At 33.5% G+C, this 22450-nt stretch overlaps 1 protein-coding gene across 2 annotated transcripts in view; it reads right to left on the bottom strand.

Annotated features, from left to right (window-relative positions):
* Window positions 1-22450, bottom strand: part of LOC110112942 (exocyst complex component SEC8) — a 120754-nt gene that overhangs the window by 3969 nt on the left and 94335 nt on the right. For both annotated transcript variants that reach the window (XM_020845341.2, XM_020845340.2), the window contains 3 exons: window positions 13135-13329; window positions 4830-4915; window positions 96-294 (listed from right to left, as the gene is read on the bottom strand). In XM_020845341.2, coding sequence (XP_020701000.1) covers window positions 96-294; window positions 4830-4915; window positions 13135-13329 — 480 coding nt within the window. The remainder of the gene's footprint in view (window positions 1-95; window positions 295-4829; window positions 4916-13134; window positions 13330-22450) is intronic.

Here is a 22450-nt window from a genome sequence, read left to right as displayed (position 1 = left end):
CCAATTCTTATTTCACATTACATTCATTGGAAAGATGGCATTGTGTACTATTGTTTCAGCGGTTTATATACATATGTTATGCAATAGCCTCTTACTTGCATGTGAAAAATTGTTTCCAACTGCATTTCCAATCGTAGAACCTTAAGACAATCAATTGCAAGTTTTCTGTACTCATCTGCAAGAGATGTCAAAGTCTTGGTAAGCACACTTGGAGTCCTCCTATGGTGGTTAGTCTGATAAGAATGCTTCTTGTTGTCGGAGCCAGCAGCTGGTTTTACAATAGATTCTCCAAACCTGCTTTTCATTATGTAGGTGTCCACACAAATCACTCAAGTAAACAATATAAAACAAAATCCAATCCAGAGCTAACGCAAACAAGCAAGCAATAGAATGAAATCACAATATCCTAGCAGAAATTATAAAGACTAAATGATGCAGAACCCATCGATCTAGTATTTCAAATGCACGACTAGCATGCAATGCAAAAAAGAAGCAACAAACATACAAATTTTGCAAGACACTAGCTTTAAATCTTGGACAATTATTCTCTACTTTAAATGATAATTGAAAAAAAAAAGTTTAAATCACAATTTTAATGGAAGATTCAGGCCTTCCACTAAGAATTGACCAATAAAAAAGAAAGCTTACAAAAGCCACACACAATATTAAAATCCTATGCAACAAAACAGAAATCATGAATTTAGCAAATGGGACAACTCAATATCAATTCCAATCAAAAAATAAAAAAACGTTTTGGAAGAAGGGAAAAAAGGAAGAAGATGCATAGAAGGCACAAGAAAAGCATGCTTCACACTTGTATAAAGAAATATCCACTATCAAAATTTGAACTCTCATATTTGACCAAAGAGTTAAATCACAAAAAGATACGGATTTACACATCCAAAAGAAAATTATATTCAACATATGATATTATGTGCATTGCATTTTGGACTATGAAAACATTGATTACTATTCAATTAGATAAAGGTTAGAGGGCAATACTTAAAACATCCCTCACTATCACACCCATCCTCACCATCACAATTGTCATCCATTCGTAAGCGCAAAGGCCAAAGTTAATTATTGAAGGGATAAATAAAAGAAAGCTTATTCTTTCTCCCGCCCAACTTACTCTCCCACATTCACATTATTATTATCTGATCTCTCAAATACAATGAAATAGGAATGATACAAAACTCCTCCCTATGATCTGTAGTGGTCAATGATTGTGGTCGTCTTTGTTTTGGAATTTGGATAATTTTGGAAGTGAAAGTGTGCTTTTGATGGATATTTTCTCATAGTGGTGATGAGGACATCGAAGATCAACGGCTACGATCGTGTCTATTTATTTTCATGTATTTTATTTGTTATTTGTACTTTTCCATTTCTACCCTCACTTGAGGGCTTTGCTTTATGTTTGCCCTAGGGGCAATTGCTTGTTCGTTCTACATCAAGTGGTGATATGGATCTACAATCAATAAGATTAAAATGATTAAGCTAGTTTAATTCTTCCCTGAGTCCTAGTTTGACTGACTACTAGTGATAAGATGCTTTAGTTATAAGTGAACCAGTGCACTCAATGAATAGTTAGATAATCATCTAAATAGGGCAATATTATAACATTTACAAGATTGAATAAACTTAAGAAAATATTTAAAAATTCATCACAAAAATGAACAAATTTGAACACTGACTCATTTGTTCAATTATACTCGTGAAATTCTTGTGTGTTGTTTACAAATAACTTGTAAAAAATTTGATAAAATATTTAGTTAATGAAAGCTTAATTTCTATTTGATAACTATATTATTACATCAAATTTTCAATATATTATGCACTTTAAAAATTATATATATTATTAAATGTATAAGTATGATTAAAATATCTAATATGGGAAAAAGATCAAATTAATCCCTTGACTATTTATACAACAACAACAACAACAACATCAAGCCTTTATCCTAATATGTGGGGTCGGCTACAGGAATATTTTTTTCTCCATTGTATCTGCTAAGAGTTAAATTCTCATTTAAATCTAATAATGAAAGTCATTTCTAATATTTTCTAACCAAGACTTTTTAGGTCTACCTCTACCTTTCTTAACATAAGCAAAATCTAATACATCTACTTTCCTAACTGGATCACGGATATGACCAAACCATCTAGGGGGCGACTCTCTCTAATCTTATCTTTCATTGGGGCTATTCCAACCTTTTTACGTATATGCTCATTTCATATCTTGTCTTTAAGAGTAAACCCACTCATCCACCAGAGCATCCTCATCTCTGCAACACTTAATGTTATGCTTTTCTCTTATTGGCCAACATGTTGCACCATAAAGCATTGCAGGTCTCACCATCATCTTATAGAAGATGCACCAACAAAATTGTTGGAATGTTAAACTATCATTCATTAATTAATGCTAAAAAATATCTATAAGATCCTTCCCAGATTTATTTTCCAAAGTTGCTTTTATTGTAATGAATAGTTTTTCTTTCAATTTAATACTTTTTGATATTTACCTATAATATTTTTTAATAACTTCTAATATTTTATACTAGAAGATAAGATTAGCTCAAGGATTCGAAATTGAGCATATACGTGAAAAGGTTGGAGTAGCTCCAGTGGAAGATGACATTAGAGAGAGTCGCCTTAGATGGTTTGGTCACATAAAACGTCGGCCTTCCAATGACCCGATTAGGAAAATAGATGTATTAGATTTGGATTTGGCATATGTTAGGAAAGGTAGAGGTAGACCTAAAAATACTTGGTTAGAAAATATTAGAATTGACATTTCTTTATTAGATTTAAATGAGAATTTGACTCTTAACAAGACAAAATAAAAAAAAAGGATTCATGTAGCTCACCCCACGTAGCGGGATAAAGGCTTGATGTTGTTTTTGTTCTAATATTTTATACTATATTTAAAATAGCACGCACTGTGTTGTATGTTATATGCTTGGCTAACCTTTGCACTATGATGCGGTATTCACTATTGAAAAGTATGAATGGATGAATGAAAAATTAAGAATAAATTAAGAAGCAATCGTATTAGAACGATGGTAGCAGTAGCATCTATATAATGTAAGATAATGAAAAATATGCATAGTAGATTTGGGCAATTACATAGAAAGGTAGAAGATGCACCAACAAAATTGATAAAATAGATGTTGAAGGATTATGAAAGAAAAGGTAACATAGATACAAATTTTGTTAAAAAAATTGTGTAAAATAGGCTTAACATGATGTGGCACTTATACATTGGCAAATGGAGGTTGAGGATCATAAAGACAAACATAAACAGTGGGATTAAGTCTAATGATGTTGATAATTAACAGAAAGAATGCCCATCAGTTATTGAGGAATCAAGGAAATGAATGTTGTTGTATGATACTCAAAAGCACATACTTGATAAATAATGTAACACTCTATCAAGATGCCAAGCCTCAATTAATTATGAAAGATTAATTCGGTAATTATCATTTACCACCCCTAAGGTTTACCTAATTATCATATACCCCTTAAGAATTGGCAAAATATCAAAACCTTCTTAATATTAACTTTCCACCCATCTTATGTTAAATCAAAGGTAAGTGAGACACTCATCATATAAAATTATTTTCTATTAATTTTTTGAATTGTTCAAATAATCAATTAAATTATTTTGAAGTAAAGACAAAGAAATTGTCATTTGATTTTCTTTTCATTTTTTGGTTTCTTTCATGTGTGATTAAGCTTTTATGATTATGAGTTCGGATTAAATTAACTGCGTAGACCCAATGGCCGCAATTTTAGGGTTTAACATTCAATTTTTTTAAAAAATGTTAAATGGTTAGCTTGCCCATTGATTTAATGGAAGTTTACTGAAAAGTTTAACATAAAAGATGCGTTCATTATTTTGCCCAACCTCAGCGAAAATGATAGCAAGCTAAACCTCAAGGAGGTAAATGACAATCACCTAGATTAATGTCATAAACTAAGATCCACATGGACAATTAGTCATAGGACGAGCATCATTTAGTTGGACGATAATAACAAATATTTCACTCTATTATATAACAGATTTGTTTTCATAGACAGGATTTAAAACAACTCAGGTAATTGGATCAAGAAATATCCAAAACAAAAATATCTAACACAGAAGTGCTATTGGATAAAAATGGAAAGCATAAAAATGACACGAGCTTTTCTCAGTATATTGGTTTGATATACCGTGCCCCTGCAGTGCTCCTAATACTAGAGTCATGGAATTAGGCCTTGCTCGGATTTCTGCAAACATAAACTTATATTTTTTTGGGGCAGGTTAAGAAAGCATGGAAAACAGCATAACCAAACAGAGGAAGCTTTTTTCATCCCTCAGCACCCCCCCAACACACAAAAAAAGAAAGAAAAAGAAAAAGAAAAAAAAAAGAAACACAAACATCCCCACCCCAACCATTGGAGAAGCAAAACCCAAGTAGACACTATATGACACAACTATAGCTCCTGTAAACCTAATTAAAGCATGTTCAGTAAAGATAACAATACTATGACATATACAACGGTACATAAAGCAACTAAGTTGACAATATTAGGATATGCCAAAAAATATCAAAACAAAATGATATGATAGCAAGCTCTCTCTGATTAAGTATGTCCTCATATTATACAAGAAAATTAAAAGTGCTTTATTTAAATTCATTGATTTAACATAAAAGAAGGACACTTATAATGAGAACAAAGAGTTCCATACCAAAAACATCATCAGGTAAGATCGTGCAATCTAAAAAAAAAAAAGAAAATAAATATGAGAGCACCAAGTGAAAAACAGACAGTAATTTCCTTGTTACCTTTCAACAGAATCGGCTAAGAATTCCAGGGAGTCGCTAAGGGATGCCAATAAAATGACTTTATTATCATCATGGATCAAATTCTCCTGAACGCAGAACAAAACAATTCAGAATAATCATGATTAGTGTATAATGAAATTTTATCGACCATGTCAATGACACAACCAACTAATACCGTAGCATTTCATTAAATTTATTTTTCCATGCATCTTAACCATATATGACCAATATATATAAAACATTAAGGAACTCCTTGCATGCAAGGATTTTGGAGTGCAACCAAACCTCAGTTATGGAAAACAGGAGCTACAATTTTTTCCTTAACATTGGGTTGTAATTATAGTGTTTAAGTCAAACTAAAATAAAAATAAATAAATAAAATGCAGTTTTTAGTAATACAACAGCATAATCAAAATATTACACCTCAGATTTCAAACTCTAATTAAGGGCAGTTTGCCAGTTTGGGATCTTTTTTTTTTTTCATTTTTATTTATATTTTGACAAAAAATAAACTAAGTTCGGCATCTTAAAATCATGTTGTTTTTATTTTTATTGAATATTGAATAAGTTGATTTTAACAATGGGGGCAGAGGTTACTGGAGCAGGACTAGTGGTGGTCGTTGAGACAATGAAGGTAGAACTTGTCATCAGTGGCAGCAGTGGATGACTGTGGCAATTGTGATGATAATTGTTTTAAAAAATACTCAAAGCACCTCAAAGTTATTTTGAGAGTTTTTAAACCAACTTGCTTTTTAAAAATAAAATAAAATCAGTTTAAAAACACTCAACAAACATATTTTTTGAAAACAAAAACAAAAGTAAACCCAAAGAAGCCCCAAGTGTTTCAGGACATTGGAATTATCTGGCTGCAAGAGTACAATCTCCAATTTGAACTCGCCTTAAGGGAGTAGTAAAATCACATGATGTTAGCAGCGTGATCTCCAAGCTCTACTATGCTAATTGCCCATCAGCCCAAATGAAGCCTAAATAGTTTGAAACTGGTGTGTGAGGATTCAAAAGTTTAGAACAAACTATGCATGTTTTTCCATCATTATGAGATGAATTTTAATATCAAACCCTGTTTGTCGAATTCAAGTTGGATGGTTGAAGTGGAGGAATGCATCAAGCTTGTGTTGTGATAGAAAAATACCCCTCAAACTTAAGGGAAAATTCTATAAGATGGTGATGAGACCTACAATGCTTTATGGCGTAGAATGTTGTCCATTAAAAGAGAAACATAAAATTAATTTAAGCATTGTAGAGATGAGGATGCTCAAGTGAATGAGTGGCTTTACTCTTAGAGACAAAATACAAAACGAGATATACATGAAAAGGTTGGAATAGCTCTAGTGACATATAAGATTAGGGAGAGCCATCTTCGATGGTTTGGTCACATAAAATGTCAAACTTCTGATTATGAGAGTAGATGTATTAGATTTGACCTAAAAAAGACTGGGTTATAAAATATTAAAATGAAATATTTTATTAGATTAAATAAGAATTTGATTATTAACAGGATACAATGGAGAAAAAAGATTCATGTAGAAACCCATGTGGGATAAAAACTTGTTGTTAACCATGTGGGTATAAAAACTTTGTTGTTATTGAGTTTGTTTGATGATTATATGGTGTTGTGGGGTGTGTGTGTGTGTGTGTGTGGGGGGGGGGGGGGGGGGGTCAAAACAAGTTGGGATTTATTTTTGTAAGCTTGCCTACTTAAGTCAGCTCATTAATGATGAGCTACTATCTAATCAGCTCATTAATGCAATTAATTAGATTCATTTCCCCTTGTGGCTATTAGGTTTCTTCCCTTGGCTGCCTTTACCTCTTCCCCTTCTTGTGTCTCCTTGGTTTCTCCTTGTGTTGTCCCGTGAACTGATGCTAGGTGCTGGTTGCCTTTTCGGTTTTCCCCCTGGCTTCTTTCCCGTGATTTCCCCTTCCCGGTTCCTGTATTGCCTGCTCGTTTTGCTCCCTGGCTGCCTTCCCGTGGCTTCTCAAGCCAGGTTTCTGTGTTGGCTCTTCGGGTCCCTCCCTAGCTATGTTCGAGTGGCTTCTCCTACCCGGTTCCTGTGCTGATTCTTTTGGGAGTTGTTTTGTGATAACAGCTGCTCTTCCTCTTCCCCTTAGCTGATTGGTTTAAATGGGATTTTATGTGGCTGTTTGGCTCCCTTTTCTCTTCTATAAATATAAGGTGTTTGGGCTAAGTTAGAGTTTTTTTTAGTGAAGGATATGATGTTATTTTTGGGAGCCTAAACCTGCGGGTTTTGTCGTGGAAAAGCTTGAGAGCTTGTTCCACCTCTTCCTCTTCTCCTCTTTATAGCTTGCGAGCTATGTTTCGTCTCGGCTTCTAATCTCTTTCTTCTCGCCATAAGTGACCGCCCCACATGTATCCTTCTTCTAGACGAATGCAAGCTCCTTTAGGTGTCTTTATTTTGTCGTTTATAAGTGTCAAAGTTTGTAAGTCCTCTTATATTATCAAAGTGAAATCGTTTTTGTTTTAAATGTTGTACTTTGTTTAATTTTTTAGAATTTTGTATCATTTCTATTTCCTAGGAAGGTTTAGTTTTTGCTTGCAAAAATTTGGGGCTTTTCCCAAATTTTTGCTTGCATCAATTTGGTATCAGAGCAGGTTTGTCGAGTGAGTCTTGGTGAGTCATAACAGTTGTTGTGTGAGTCTTGTTATCAATTGATTTAAGTTTTGTTGAGTCTTCTTTTAGAAAAAAATGGAAAACCACAAAAATAGTGATCCAATGGTGGATGAAAATCAGTTCGAAGATCACGAAGAAATTATTCCAATGGACAAATGTGTTCCGACAGATGGAAGTTCAATAGATCCCATATAGAATGAACTATACAAACTTCAATCGAGGATGCATATGTGTACAGAACTATATATGAAGAAAAAGAAATTTTTTCAAGAACAGTTTAAGAAAGAGCGAGAAGAAATCCTGAAGAATTACAAAAACAAGATTCAAGAGCTTGATGCACTTCCTTCATTTCGTCTGATCAAATCTAAAGCAGCCTCATCGGGAGATGAGTTCTTTCAGCCGGAGGAGAATTGATGTAGGCAAGAGGGGGGGGGGGGGGAAAATTCTATAAGATGGTAGTGAGGCCTGCAATGCTTTATGGTGCCGAATGTTGGCCTTTAAAAGAGAAGCATAATACTAAGTTAAGTGTGGCAGAGATGGGATGCTCAGGTGGATGAGTGGCTTTACCCTTAGAGATAGGATACGAAATGAGCATATACGTGAAAAGGTTGGAGTAGCTCTAGTAGAAGATAAGATTAGAGAATGTCGCCTTAGATGGTTTGGTCACATAAAACGGCGGCCTTGCGATGACCCGGTTAGGAGAGTAGAGGTATTAGATTTGGCTTATGTTAAGAAAGGTAGGGGCAGACCTAAAAAGACTTGGATAGAAAATATTAGGAATGACATTTCTTTATTAGATTTAAACGAGAATTTGACTTTTAATAGGACACAATGGAGAAAAAGGATTCATGTAGCCGACCCCACGTAGTGGGATAAAGGCTTGATGTTGTTGTTGTTGTTATTGTTGTAAGCTTCTACTTAAGTCAGCTCATTTATGATGAGCTACTCTAATCAGCTCATTAATGCAATTAATTAGATTCATTTCCCCTTGTGGCTCTTAGGTTTCTTCCCTTGGCTGCCTTTACCTCTTCCCCTTCTTGTGTCTCCTTGGTTTCTCCTTGTGTTGTCCCGTGAATTGATGCTAGGTGTTGGTTGCCTTTTCGGTTTTCCCCCTGGCTGCTTTCTCGTGAATTCCCCTTCCCGGTTCCTGTATTGCCTGCTCGGTTTGCTCCCTGGCTGCCTTCCCGTGGCTTCTCCAGCCCGGTTTCTATGTTGGCTCTTCGGGTTCCTCCTTGGTTGTGTTCCCGTGGCTTCTCCTACCCAGTTCCTGTGCTGATTCTTTTGAGAGTTGTTTTGTGATAACAGATGCCCTTCCTCTTCCCCTTAGCTGATTGGTTTAAATGGGATTTTATGTGGTTGTTTGGCTCCCCTTTCTCTTTCTATAAATATAAGGTGTTTGGGCAAAGTTAGAGTTTTTTTAGTGAAGGATATGATGTTATTTTTGGGAGCCAAAACCTGCGGGTTTCATCGTGAAAAAGCTTGAGAGCTTGTTCTACCTCTTCTTATTCTCCTCTCTATAGCTTGCGAGCTATGTTTCGTCTCGACTTCTAATATCTTTCTTCTCGCCGCAAGTGACCACCTCACCTGTATCCTTCTTCTAAACGAATGCAAGCTCCTTTAGGTGTCTTTATTTTGTCGTTTGTAAGAGTCAAAGTTTGTAAGTTCTCTTATATTATCGAAGTGAAATCGTTTTTGTTTTAAATGTTGTATTTTGTCTAATTTTTTGGGAATTTTGTGACATTTCTATTTCCTAGGATGGTTTAGTTTTTGCTTGCAAAAATTTGGGGAAAGTCCCAAATTTTTGCTTGCATCATTATAAGTAAAAATCAAGGTTACGCACTGGAAGCATAGAATCAAGAGTCGTGACTTTTAAAAGAAGAACTAACCTTTTTAGAAAATTTTTTATAATGACCCATCTATTGTTGGACATTAGAATTTTCATGGCATGAGTTGTAACTGTAAAACATATTCTTATCTCCTACCATATGATCTAATGCTCTCGATTTATTGTCTAGGTAGTAGTTTTTTTTTGTTCTTTGAAAACATAGCATCCAAGAATTTCTCTTTCTAAGAACTCAAACTACTTCCAATGGTTTTCTAGAATAAGCTTCTATTAAGACAAAGTTAGTTCTCTTCAGTTGTTGCCCAGACGGCAGAAAAATGAAGGAGATAACTGCTGCACTTTTTCTTTCTAGTTATTTCTAATAGAAGTTTTTCAATCCAATATTTCTTCATGGAGTTTAAATGTTTTGAATTTGGATTTTCCATTCTGAGTTGATTTCTAGCGTTGGAGTTGCCAACTTCTTAAAAACTGTCTTCTTCGTCTCAGTTGCCATCATCTTATTTCCAAAAGATTCTTCACATACATTTTTGCAACTCTTGTTAGCTGAGAACTGGGTTTCAGTGTTGGTAAATGACTTGTTGACATGGAGACACTCCATATTGAAGGACCCTTCATCCTCACAAGAAGTCCTCAATGGTTTTAATATCATCTTGAAAATTAGAATGAGAAGAAATGAGAGTAGAAAACAGGAGATTGTATGATTATATTTATTCTCTTATACTATATAAGAACAACATGAGAAGTTATAAAGTAATAACTATAAATCTAGAAATCAATCTTTTATTCAAGAACCCAGAATTAACTAAATAATAGAAATGGAATGCTGATGTCCCCAAATCCCTAGATTGTTGTAGATGAAAATCTATAGTCAACGGATTGCTGGTTTATTATAGATGAAAAATTGTTATTCATGAATTGCTACATTGTTATAGATGAAAAGCTAAATTATTGGGTAGTTATAGATGAAAAAGTGATGTCCACCAATTCAATATTATTACAACAATACCTTACATGAGTTTTTTAAAAATATTTAATAATAATAAAACCCAAATTAGATGAAATAATCAAAACTGAAATATGATGGAATCAAAAGAAAAACAAATAATTCAGCTTTAAAACCTTGATTGCAGCCCCTTTTCATTATTCATTTGCAATTACATTTTTTTTTTCTCTTCACTCTCTTAATACATCTTAAACATGATGAGGACAACTTGATGTTACTTCGCAACACTTGAGAGGTCAACTTGCAAGTAAGATGAAGCGATTGTGCTTGGCTGACTGCAATTTAAATAAGTGAATTTGACCAAAGAATAATGACTTTGTTAAGAAGACCACCAGTGTAAGAGCCGGTTCAATCAATTCAATGGAACCGGCCCTAAACCTAACTGGGCAAAGTAGGCAGCGAGCAAGCGGTGAACCGTGCAAGCCGAAGACAGGGGCAGGCGCAGCTGGCAAGTTTAATTGCGCGTGCGAGCAAGGTGGAGTGTTCAGAATCGAAAAGCAGCAACTCCTTGTGAAGGATAAAAACTATTTGTTTACTCCAGTGGAATTAAATGAACAAACAAAAGCTGTGTCGAGATAAAGTCGTGCTGAGAGGAAAAAGAAGGAATGTTGATTTTTTTCATTTTTTTGCATTATCTTTCATGATTTAAAACTAAGAAAGGGGTCAATGTCTAAATTTATCAAGTCACAGAGTTCATGTTCGAGCCGATACTCAAGCTCGTATTTTAAATAAGCTTGAGCTCGAACTCAACCTGACTCGGCTTGAAAGCCAGTCATTTAAATTTGGAAGAGAAAGGGGAAGAATTTGGGGTTTTTGAAGTTTCTTCCATTCGTTGACGATGGAGGAATGAGTGAGTGATTAATTTATGCTCAATTTAGATAAGAAATTTACATAATTTCATTTCTCTAATTAAAGAAATAATATGTCTTTGTCGATAGGAAGAATCAATTGATCTGAGTCTTGATTCGATAGTGAAGGAGGGGAAGATCAATTGAGGTAAATATATTTTCCTCTTTAAGAATATTTAACTTTTAATTATATTAGAATTTAACAACAGTGTTGCAAACATAATTATGATTTGACAAATAAGAAGCATTCCATATAGTTATATAGATGATGCCCAACACCTTTGAAGTTGTTCTTAAAGATGCCAAATCAATTTAATGTTATCTTGACGACATTAATCTTAGTAAAGTTATTTAGCAATGATTAATGCAATTGAAAATTATTTGGAACAGTTAAGGATTTAAACTATTGAATGAAGGTGAAGTGCTGAAGCTAATAAAGGGTCTCAAAAGAAAATTTAGGTAAGATTGCATATATATTAAGGAAGCAATTATGTGAAATTAATAAAAGTTAGAGAAAAGATAATAATGCAAATTTATGAAATTGTGTGCGTGACTTTAGGTTGCATTAAGGAAGGCTATTTCTAGGATAAATGATTTGAAAGGAATTGAATTACGAAAGTAATCAAAAAGGGTAATTACAGTTGTTTTATAGCAATTACATTCTTTTATTTTTATTTCAATTTTAATACAATATCATGCTTATTTATTTATTATATTTAAATTTCTATTATGTCCAAAATGATGAAGGATTAACAAATAAATTTACAATGCAATATGAATCTATATGTGTGCATGAAAAGTGTATATATCGTTTAAAAAGCATGTAAAGGAAAAATGAAACGAATAAAGACCTTATAACATGTAAATGAAAAGTTAATAGGAAAAAGGAAAAATGTGAATGCATGCAAATACATGAGTTCACCACTTTATAATATTGGCTGGGGGTGCAACATACTTGTACACATTAAATGAAAAAAGAAATGAAAATGAAAATTGTTGTATCTTCATTCGTGCAAATTTTAGATGGAGCTCCTGTACTAAATGAAAGGGAAAAAGAATAAATAAATAAATAAAACAGAAAAAGATTATGTGAAAGGCAAATTATAAAAATCTACTGTATATAAAATATCATGTATACATTAACTGTGTAAGGAAGACAAAGGAAAAAAATTTAATTTTTTATGTATGTTTAACTGTCATATTATAAGTTGTGATTATCCACCGTGTAAACTCAAACTTTTAAACATAATTTTTAGGTAAATCTTCTGAAAAATAAAATGATTGAAGGAGAATGATATGTCTACAGAAGAAGACAATCGAATGGAAACATGAAAAATATGGTTTACGTATATATTCAAATTTTCTAAGTTTGTTAATGGCTCTTCAGTCTTATATGGGATGTTAGTTGTTAATTATTCATGGATTTGAAAGAAATATATTAACTGTCCGACCGTCTATTACCACCTCGTTAATTTGAAACTTTGGGCCGGTCCGTGACAAACGGCTACCATCGGGTTTAAAAGGGAGTTGATGCATGTAGCCTTACCTTTGCACTGCATATACGAAACGTGGTTCAGACTCATGACCTTAATGTCATCATAGAGGCAATCACAAGGCAATTTTATCTACACATGTTAAAACAAGGAATGTATATTTGACATGCTTAGAAATCTGCTAAGCACCCTTTACGAGGGAAGAAAATACTTGAAGTGACCTGTCACGTTGTGGAATACACTTCTGATTTAGCAAGCCCAAAGACAATCAATCAAATTGAATTTAATAAAGTAATTCTATTCAATAATTGCATAAAACTCAAAAAGTACTGCCTATAATTTCAAGATTTAAGGCAAAAAGAGGAATTAAGGTTTTATAAACTTATTGCAAAAATAATCCATAGAAAGTAACCATAAAATGAGGAAATCCACTTGGTGCAGTAGTTGAATAATTGTATACAAAATTAAACCTGTTTAATTGGCCTTAAACTCAGCAATATATTGCTCATTTCTCTGTCAGCTTCAATACTCTCTGTATCTGATACACTGTTTTCCATCATTGGCCCATATGAGTTTTGAAACCAAGAATTGGCTGGGTCTAATCTCATCAACTTCTCAACATCACTCCTTCCAAGAAGCAAATAACTCTGCTTTTCTAAAACAGCCTGATGATGCCTCATAAGAAAAAGAAACAGCATCCAATTAATATTGTTTAAAACATAAATTTTAAATTGCAAATTCAGAAATCCAATTTATTTTTGGGATAAGAATGGTATAACAAAAAGTGAGTCATTTCTGATAGTTGAAACCAAAAGAGAAATTTTAAATTGTTTACACTATCACTTTTATTATAAATTTTCACAAACGCAGCTTATCCTTCACAACTCTGGCATTGTAGTAATAATTAATTAGCTATACGAAATCTTTTTCAAATAATTAATTATTAGCGTCATGAAAATTGTCCCTGCTAATGTCTTCGTACAAAGCCAATAACTCTATAACGAACTTATACAATATCGAACCCCACACACCCTTGCATGCTCAAGCAACATAATCTGACATCCTTATTTATTTTCTGCTTCGTTCTATGGAGGTGAATCATCCGGCTCAGCAAATCATCCAAAAAGGAAACTGATTTCTCAAACAATTCTACCTCACTTACGTATTCACATTTTGAATTATGTCATATATCTCATATACTTTAGTGAGTTCCAAAATTAAAGAACATGTTGCATTTAATAAAAGGGTAGGCTGTACCTGGCATCACCCATCTGCCTGGAACTCAATGAGGCATTGTCTTTATTTTTTCTTGTCTACAACATAAGTCAGTGCATATGATTATTACATTATATTAACATATACGTAACCAAAATGGAAGGGGAACATACGATTATTAGTTATGTCTCAATTATTTAAAGCCAGCTTCATGAACTCATTTTTCATTAATTCATATTTAGTGTTATATGAGGTCTTAAACATGTTATGTAAAAATTTATTAGAACTTTAAGTTTACCAATTTTCCTTCATAATCATTTTACAGTAGTTTTATTTACTCATCCAATTGGTATATATTCTAATTGCACTAATTCAAATCATCTAAGTCAATTTTCCAATACCTTATTTCAATAGATATTACTCCCACCATCCATCTAATATAATATTCCTTAATTTATTCTTCCTAATTTTGCAACATATTCATCTTAGCATTCTCACTTCTATCATGCTTAACTTGGCTATCAATAAAATTTTACTATCCAACAACTAATTGTTACTATATAAAATTGAGCAAGCCTAATTATTGCTATGTAAATCTTTCATCAAAATCTCCATAATATTCCCATTTCACAAAAAAAAAATATTGTTGAGATGATTCTCCATTTTAACCATGCATTATTAACCCTAGAAGTTATATACACATTTATATTCTAATCTTTTATATAATAGGTCCAAGATACTTAAATTCATCACACCTAGCTATTATCTAATCTTTTAATAATATTTTATACATAATTATTATTATCACAAGTTCTTAAATTATATATCATATAATTAGTCATTATTCGATAATCTTAATTTAACACTACCATTGCTAGGTCCCAAGACGTGAATGAGAAAAGTGGAGGGTTGTGTTAGGTAGTCGACAATCAAAATAAAATTTGTCGAACACTCATGACATAAATTCTTTAATACATAGTATTAATGCTAGGGTGTTCCCTGGAAGTGGCGTGCTATATGGCTTGAATATAACAAGAAGCATACAAGAGTCGTTGCATCGTAGCCCGAGTGCAGTGTAAAATAAGCAAGAGTTTTCACATTATGGACGGATGTGGATAAAGAAGCTAGTCCATGAAACTAGAATTGTGATATAAACTTGAAATATTTATAGACAAAGTAATGAAGTTAATGATATTGTGATTCATCGAAAGATAAATTTTTTATGCATGCAGAAAATTAAATGGATTGAAGAGAAGGCTAAGCAGATTAATAGTTTAGTATTTAAACTATGATATTCAAATAGGAGTCATACTAGAAATGATGTAAGTGTGATTATAGATAAGAGTTTGAAGGATAATGTTATAAAAATTAATAGAATTAGAGATAGAATTATAGTTTTAAAAATTGGTGTTAATGTTAAAATTACTAATATTAAAAGTTCTTATGCTCCTCAAATAGGTTTGAATGTGTATTTAAAATTTAAATTTTAGAATGACTTAGAAAAATTAATATAAACGATGCCTCTTGAAGAAAGTGATAGAAGATTTTAAAAGCATGGTAGAGTGATAAAAGAATTTAAAAGCATTCATAATGACTATAGGTTTGAATCGACTAATGAAGGTGATAAGGTCATATTAGATTTTGCACTAACTTATGATTTTGAACTTGCTAGTACCTTACTTAAGAAAATAGAGGAGCATCTTATCACTTACAAAAATAAATATAATAAAACTCAAATTGATTATTTTTTTATATGAAAAATAAATTGTTTAGATTACAAATATTGTAAAATCATTCAAAGTGAAAATTTGCATACCAAGCATGCTTATTAGTTTTGGAATTTAAGATTAAGGAACAAAATATGAAAAATAAAGTAAATTGTTGCCATAGGATTAGACAGGAGAGTTTATAAAATGCTAGCAAAAAAAAATTTAATAATAAGATTCAATATCTCAAGATTTTGAATGTGCACGAGCAAGCTAATGTGATATGGAAAAAAAATATCTAGTTATATTAAGAATGTGAGAATACGATTGGATTTGGTGACCTTAGCACCCTGAACTAAAATAGAGATTTTTTTTTTTATCGTCATATTAGTAAAACCAAAGTTAGAGACTTCAAGAAATATGAAGTGTAAAAAAAAAGTTTGAACCGATATATTCCAATAGAGGTCTGAAAATGCTTAGGAGATGAACAAATTTCTTAACTTATAAAATTTTCAATATTATTTTGAAGACTAAAAAGATGGCAAATGAGTAGAGTGTGTTGATTCCTATTTTTAAAAATAAAGGTCATACACGAGTGTTCGAATTATAGAGTAATTAAGTTAATGTGTCATAATTTAAAATTATGGGAGAGAGTTATTGAGCATAAATTATGATGTGATACTAATATTTCTCAGAATCAATTTGGATACATGCTTGGTGGGTCTACTATGGAAGCTACACATTTATTGAGAGGTTTGATGGAGAAGTATAGAGAGAATAAGGAGGATCTACATATGATATTTATTGATTTAGAGAAAGCATATCATAAATTTCCAAGAGAAGTGCTCCAGAGAGCTCTAGAAAAGAAAGGAGTTCATAATGCTTATATTCAAGTCATTAAGCATTATTGCGGGCTAGAATATACATGGCGATAGAGTTATAATCCTATGTATTAGCGTTGCACGGATATCCAGCTCACACACAGAGAACACAAGATTTTTTACATGGAAAACACTAGAAAGGGGAAAAACCACGAGGCCTGACCCAATTGAAAATGATTCCACTGAAATTCGAGTAGATTACAGTGGGCCGATTTGTCTCTAAGAGCGATCAAATTACAAATGCCAACCATATGGTTGAAATTTAGTGACAAACAAGGAAGAAAGTCCAGCGTCACTTAGTGGACTGGCGGAAGTCCGACGTTACTTAAAAAAATTCGAGCGTCATTTGGTAGTCTGGCGGTGGTTTGGTAGAACTCCGGCGTCATGCAATGGTCTGATAGAACTCCGGTGTCGGGCGGTGGTTCGACAGAACTCCAGGCATTAGGTGGTGGTCCGGCGGGACTCCGAGGATCAGGTGGTGGTCCGGCAAAACTCCGGGCGTTAGGTGGTGGTCCGACGGAACTCCAGGCATCAGGTGGTGGTCGGTCCGGCGGTACTCCGGGCATTAGGTGTTGGTCTGATGGAGCTCCAGGTGTTAGGTGGTGGTCCGGCGGAACTTCGCGGGTCAGGTGGTGGTCCGGTGGAACTCAAGGCGTCAGGTGGTGGTCCAGCGGAGCTCAGGGCATCAAGTGGTGGTCCGGCGAAGCTCAGGGTGTCAGGTGGTGGTCCGACATAACTCAGGTAGTGGTCGAGGAGGCAAGGAGGCAATAGCGATCTCCGATCTCTCTCTTTTTTATTAGGCTAAAGGGTCCCTTTTCAAGAGGAAGGATGGCTCTATTTATAGATTTCCTGGAGTGGCATAGCCCGTAAATAGGATGAAGATCAAGCTTAAATAGGGAGTGGTTTGGATGGACGGACGATGTTGAATCCCTTAATCGTGGACAGTTTGCTTGACGTATGAAGGTCTTAATGGTGTTGCAATTCCGTGATCTCGGGTTCGTTGGATTCGTCTCGTTGAGCTGCTCGCTTTGACTATAGGCATGTCACGTTTGGAAACCGTTTGGTAATCCAAATTGCGGTTCAAACCTTCCAACAATACTTCGGGCCCTTGATTTGGACCAATTTGGGCTCAGATTGAGTCGAATTTGGTGTTGTTGGGTTCGTATTTTTGAAACGTTCAGTTCGACTATAAGTTCGCTGAAATCGGTGTTCGGATGGTCCCAATCTTAATTTTGGAAGTTTCCAACCAGATTTTGCCTTAAGATTCGTGCCCGATCATGATAATTTTTTGATGATGTATCAAGGATATATATGTAGAAGCCGGTAATTGTGTTCAATCACAAGGTGTTTTGACCAAGTATTTTCCTATTTCAATTGAATTGCATCAACAACTTCACCTTGATTTTTTAGTCCCACATCACCTATATATTATATGTTAGCATTCCTTATGTCTATATAAGCTTTTTGACTCACATATGTAAAGAAGTCACATGGTATGTTGGACCATGTGATAAAATACTGTTGATGCTTGTTTAACTAAAATATATAAAATTTAAATTAATTTATTAAGTAAAATATTTAATAAAAATTTTATTAAATTATTTTATTTAATTAAATATTTATCAAACCAATTTTTGAAAACTGGCACCAGGTTGTCATTTAACCGGTTGAATAGCCGGTTCTAGGCAGTTTAAGTTGGTTCATGTCTAAAGTGGTTTTGATAATATTCTGGATTGGCAGGCGGACCGATTCACGATTTAATCGGTTGAACCGGCCGGCTGGTTCGGTTTTTAAAAAATTAGAAATCAAGATTAATAGTTGAATTAGAGGAATGTATTGGGCATATTGTGTGATAGAAAAGTACCCCTCAAGCATAAGGGAAAATTCTATAAGATGGTGGTGAGAGTTGAAATGATTTATGTAGCATAATGTTAGCCATTAAAAGAGAATTATTAAATTAAGTTCAGAGATGAGGACGCTCAGGTGGATGAACGGCTTTACTCTTAGAAACTGAATATGAAACAAGTATACACAAGAAAAGGTTGGAGTAGCTCCAATGGAAGATAAGATTAGAGAGAGTCGCCTTAGATGGTTTGGTGACATAAAACACTGGCCTTCCAATGACCTGATTACGAGAGTATATGTATTAGATCTAACCTATGTTAATGTAGAGGTAAACCTAAAAGGATCTGGTTAGAAAGTGTTAGAAATTATCTTTTCTTATTAGATTTAAATAAGAATTTGACTATTAATAGGATACAATGGAGAAAAATGATTCAAATAACCAACCCCATGTAGTGGGATAAAGGCTTGTTGTTTTAGTTGTTATATTCCTTTAATCTTAAACTCTCTAACTTCTAATAATTTTATATATTTTCTAACATTTCATTTATTTCAGTAGATATGCTACTAACAACACTAACAATCTCTAAAATGCATATATCAGGCACCTCACTTTAAATATCATTTATAAGGATCTTCCTAACCAATACAAAAATCACTTTCATGGCTATTTATAATACTAGTCAATACCTTATAAACATATCATTAATAACTTCAACTGATATTTGACACACATCTATTATATTATAATGCTCATCAAATGAATTATTACGGTATTTGATTAGTTGTCTTCTCAAGATGAATAAAAATCATATAAAGATATTTTCTATGTTTTCTCTATATTTTGTATTAATTATCTTAACATCAAAACAACTTTTTTAGTGGTTCTTCTTGGCATAATACCAAATTAATTCCCTACTACAAAGAAAAAGCATATGATAAAGTTCCAAGAGAAGTGCTATGGAGAGTTCTTGAAAAGAAAGGAGTCAATAATGCTTATATTCAAATCATTAAAGATATGTATGCAGGAGAGTTCTTGAAAAGAAAGGAGTCAATAATGCTTATATTCAAATCATTAAAGATATGTATGCAGGAGCTATTACTTGTGTTCAAACACAAAGTGGATTGACCAAGTATTTCCCTATTTCGGTTGGGTTACATCAAGGATCAGCCTTAAGCCCATATCTTTTTGCTTTAGTCATGGATGTTCTCACTAGACATTTGCAAGAGGATGTACCTTGGTGTATGCTTTTTGCTGATGATATTCTTCTTGTTGATAAGACTAGAGAGGGAGTTGAAGGTAAACTTGAATTATGGAGGTCAACCTTAGAGTCTAAAGGTTTTCGCTTGAGTAGATCTAAAACGGAATATATGGAGTGTAATTTTAGTAGTAATAGACCTAGTGAGGGGATTGTGACTTTGGGCGATCAAGTCATTAATAAGAGTACACGTTTTAGATATCTTGGATCTATTATTCAGAGTGATGGTGAAATAGATGGGGATATTATCAGTAGAATTCAAGTTGAATGGTTGAAGTGGAGGAATGCATCGTGCTTGTTATGTGATAGAAATGTACCCCTCAAACTTAAGGGAAAATTCTATAAGATGGTAGTGAGGCCTGTAATGCTTTATGGTGCCGAATGTTGGCCTTTAAAAGAGAAGCATAATACTAAGTTAAGTGTGGCAGAGATGAGGATGCTCAGGTGGATGAGTGGCTTTACCCTTAGAGATAGGATACGAAATGAGCATATACGTGAAAAGGTTGGAGTAGCTCCAGTAGAAGATAAGATTAGAGAATGTCGCCTTAGATGGTTTGGTCACATAAAACGGCGGCCTTGCGATGACCCGGTTAGGAGAGTAGAGGTATTAGATTTGACTTATGTTAAAAAATGTAGGGGTAGACCTAAAAAGACTTGGTTAGAAAATATTAGGAATGATCTTTCTTTATTAGATTTAAACGAGAATTTGACTTTTAATAGAACACAATGGAGAAAAAGGATTCATGTAGCCGACCCCACGTAGTGGGATAAAGGCTTGATGTTGATGTTGTTGTTGTTGTTGTACAAATTTAGCATTTTTATTTCTCTATCTCATGACTCTCTCCTATAACTTCCTTATATGACTCATAAGTTTGATACTCTAATTATAACAAACTTGAACAATAATTTTGTTCATATATATTGGTACCAAAATCCTTCTTCATCAAACAGTTATTATACAATTATATTCAAAATTTAATTGAAAATATTTATTGACCAAATCACTCATAACTATCCAAATCTCAAAAGATATTTCATCTGGACCTATAGCTTGTATGCATCATCTTCAGAGCAAGCTCCATTGTACTATTTGGGGGTCAATTTTATTAATATACATCATTTGCATATTTTGACTCGTTAAAATAATTTCTCATGAATAGGTAGATTCAAACCATCTAGTGTCGGCTTCACAAATCCTCTTTCACTCCTACTAAAAGATATATAAAATGTTAAACCTATTTTATGCATACATTTTTGCAAAAGTACTATCCATGTTACAGTTTGCTCTAACAATCTCCTTTACTAACGCTTTGTAAATATTCTGCTTTTTCTTATATACCTAAAGCAGATAATTCTATTTTTCACAACCATACTTTTAATAGATGGCACTCCAACTATCAATTTGATAATCATTTATTAAGCTATCCTTCCTATACATGTTACACTTTAATCTTAATTTTCTCATTTTTATCACACTCAACTTGGTTACAAGTGATATTTTGACAATACAATGCTCGGGCCCTACAACAGTAGGCCTAGTAGTGATTTTATAAAATTTACCTTAGAGTCTCTTTAATATTCACTTATCTTCTATTATAACCATTTAAATCAAAATTTTATATCATCATCTAGATCCTTATTATATACATTGGTTTGTTTATTAAATACTTCTACCCTTATAATCATTGTAAGTTATAATAGTACTTGTTTCCAATCCTTAAACTCACATTAAATTGTTTTAAAAATCATTTATATCTCCCCACTCCACTGCCTTATTTAAGATCTATTCCTCGACCCTCCAAAAAGATTGGTTCAAGCATATAATTTAAATTTGCCTTCCATAACAAACTATCTTAAGAGATTAAATCCTTACCGTTAAAGTTCCACTATCCTATTCTAACACAATATTTTCACCTGATCACTGTCTTTGTAATCCTGAGATATGCATCCATAACTACTGCTTTATTTAGTGTGATTAAAAAGTTCTCCTAGAATCATCTTACAATCTTTGCAAAAGAATTTTTTTTTCCATCCATTACAAGATCTGTTAGACCAGCCCACCCTGGACCAACTCACATACACAAATGCCAGAACAAAAAGTTCGGCCCAGGAACTCTGCCTCCGCTAATTAGTGGGTGCAGCAGCGGATGGAGAGGAAATTAGGTGTGTGTGTGTGTGTGGGGGGCACAGAGGAGGGGGGGGGGGGGGGGGGGGGGGGCGGGAGGTTCTCTTGTTTAGCTGAAATTAGTTTGTTCTAAGAATTGTTTGGGCTCTACCTAGCAGCTAGGGATAGGGAGAGCTGGATCTTCCTCTAGAATTGGAGATCTATTGTATCTCTGTCATTTTCTTTCAAATTTCTTGCAATAAAAGGTTTCATGATGCTTCTTCTTCCCAATTTTATTGCGGTTCGTTGATTTGGTTGAAAGTGCACGTACTTCCCATCAAGATCATATGTTATTAGGAAAACAAGTATAGCATCTATCATTCCCTCTCCCATTTCATGGCCACTTTGAATCCACTTATGGATGGTCATCATCCTAGTTGAGCATACATGTATATTTAAGTAACCGTGAACAAGGATCTTCTCTAAATTTAATATACTTTATACGTGCTCAATCATCTCTTTCATAAACTAATTATTTAGAAGCTTCTATTTAAGCTCAAAAACATAAACATTAACCACATTTTTAATGACCACATTAATTATCAACATAAGATCAATCATATAATCAATAACCATACTCATTTGAACTTATATTTCAACAATTTATCTACTACTATCCTACCTTATTCCTATTGCTAACCCTTTCAACATACAATTTCGTATAATCTTCTCTAATACTTAATATTTTTCTTTTTCTTTTCATTTAATTTATTGCAAAA

The sequence above is a fragment of the Dendrobium catenatum genome, unplaced genomic scaffold, assembly GCF_001605985.2.
Source record: "Dendrobium catenatum unplaced genomic scaffold, ASM160598v2 original_scaffold_61322, whole genome shotgun sequence".
NCBI lineage: Eukaryota > Viridiplantae > Streptophyta > Magnoliopsida > Asparagales > Orchidaceae > Dendrobium > Dendrobium catenatum.
This window is presented reverse-complemented; position numbering and strand designations above follow the sequence as displayed.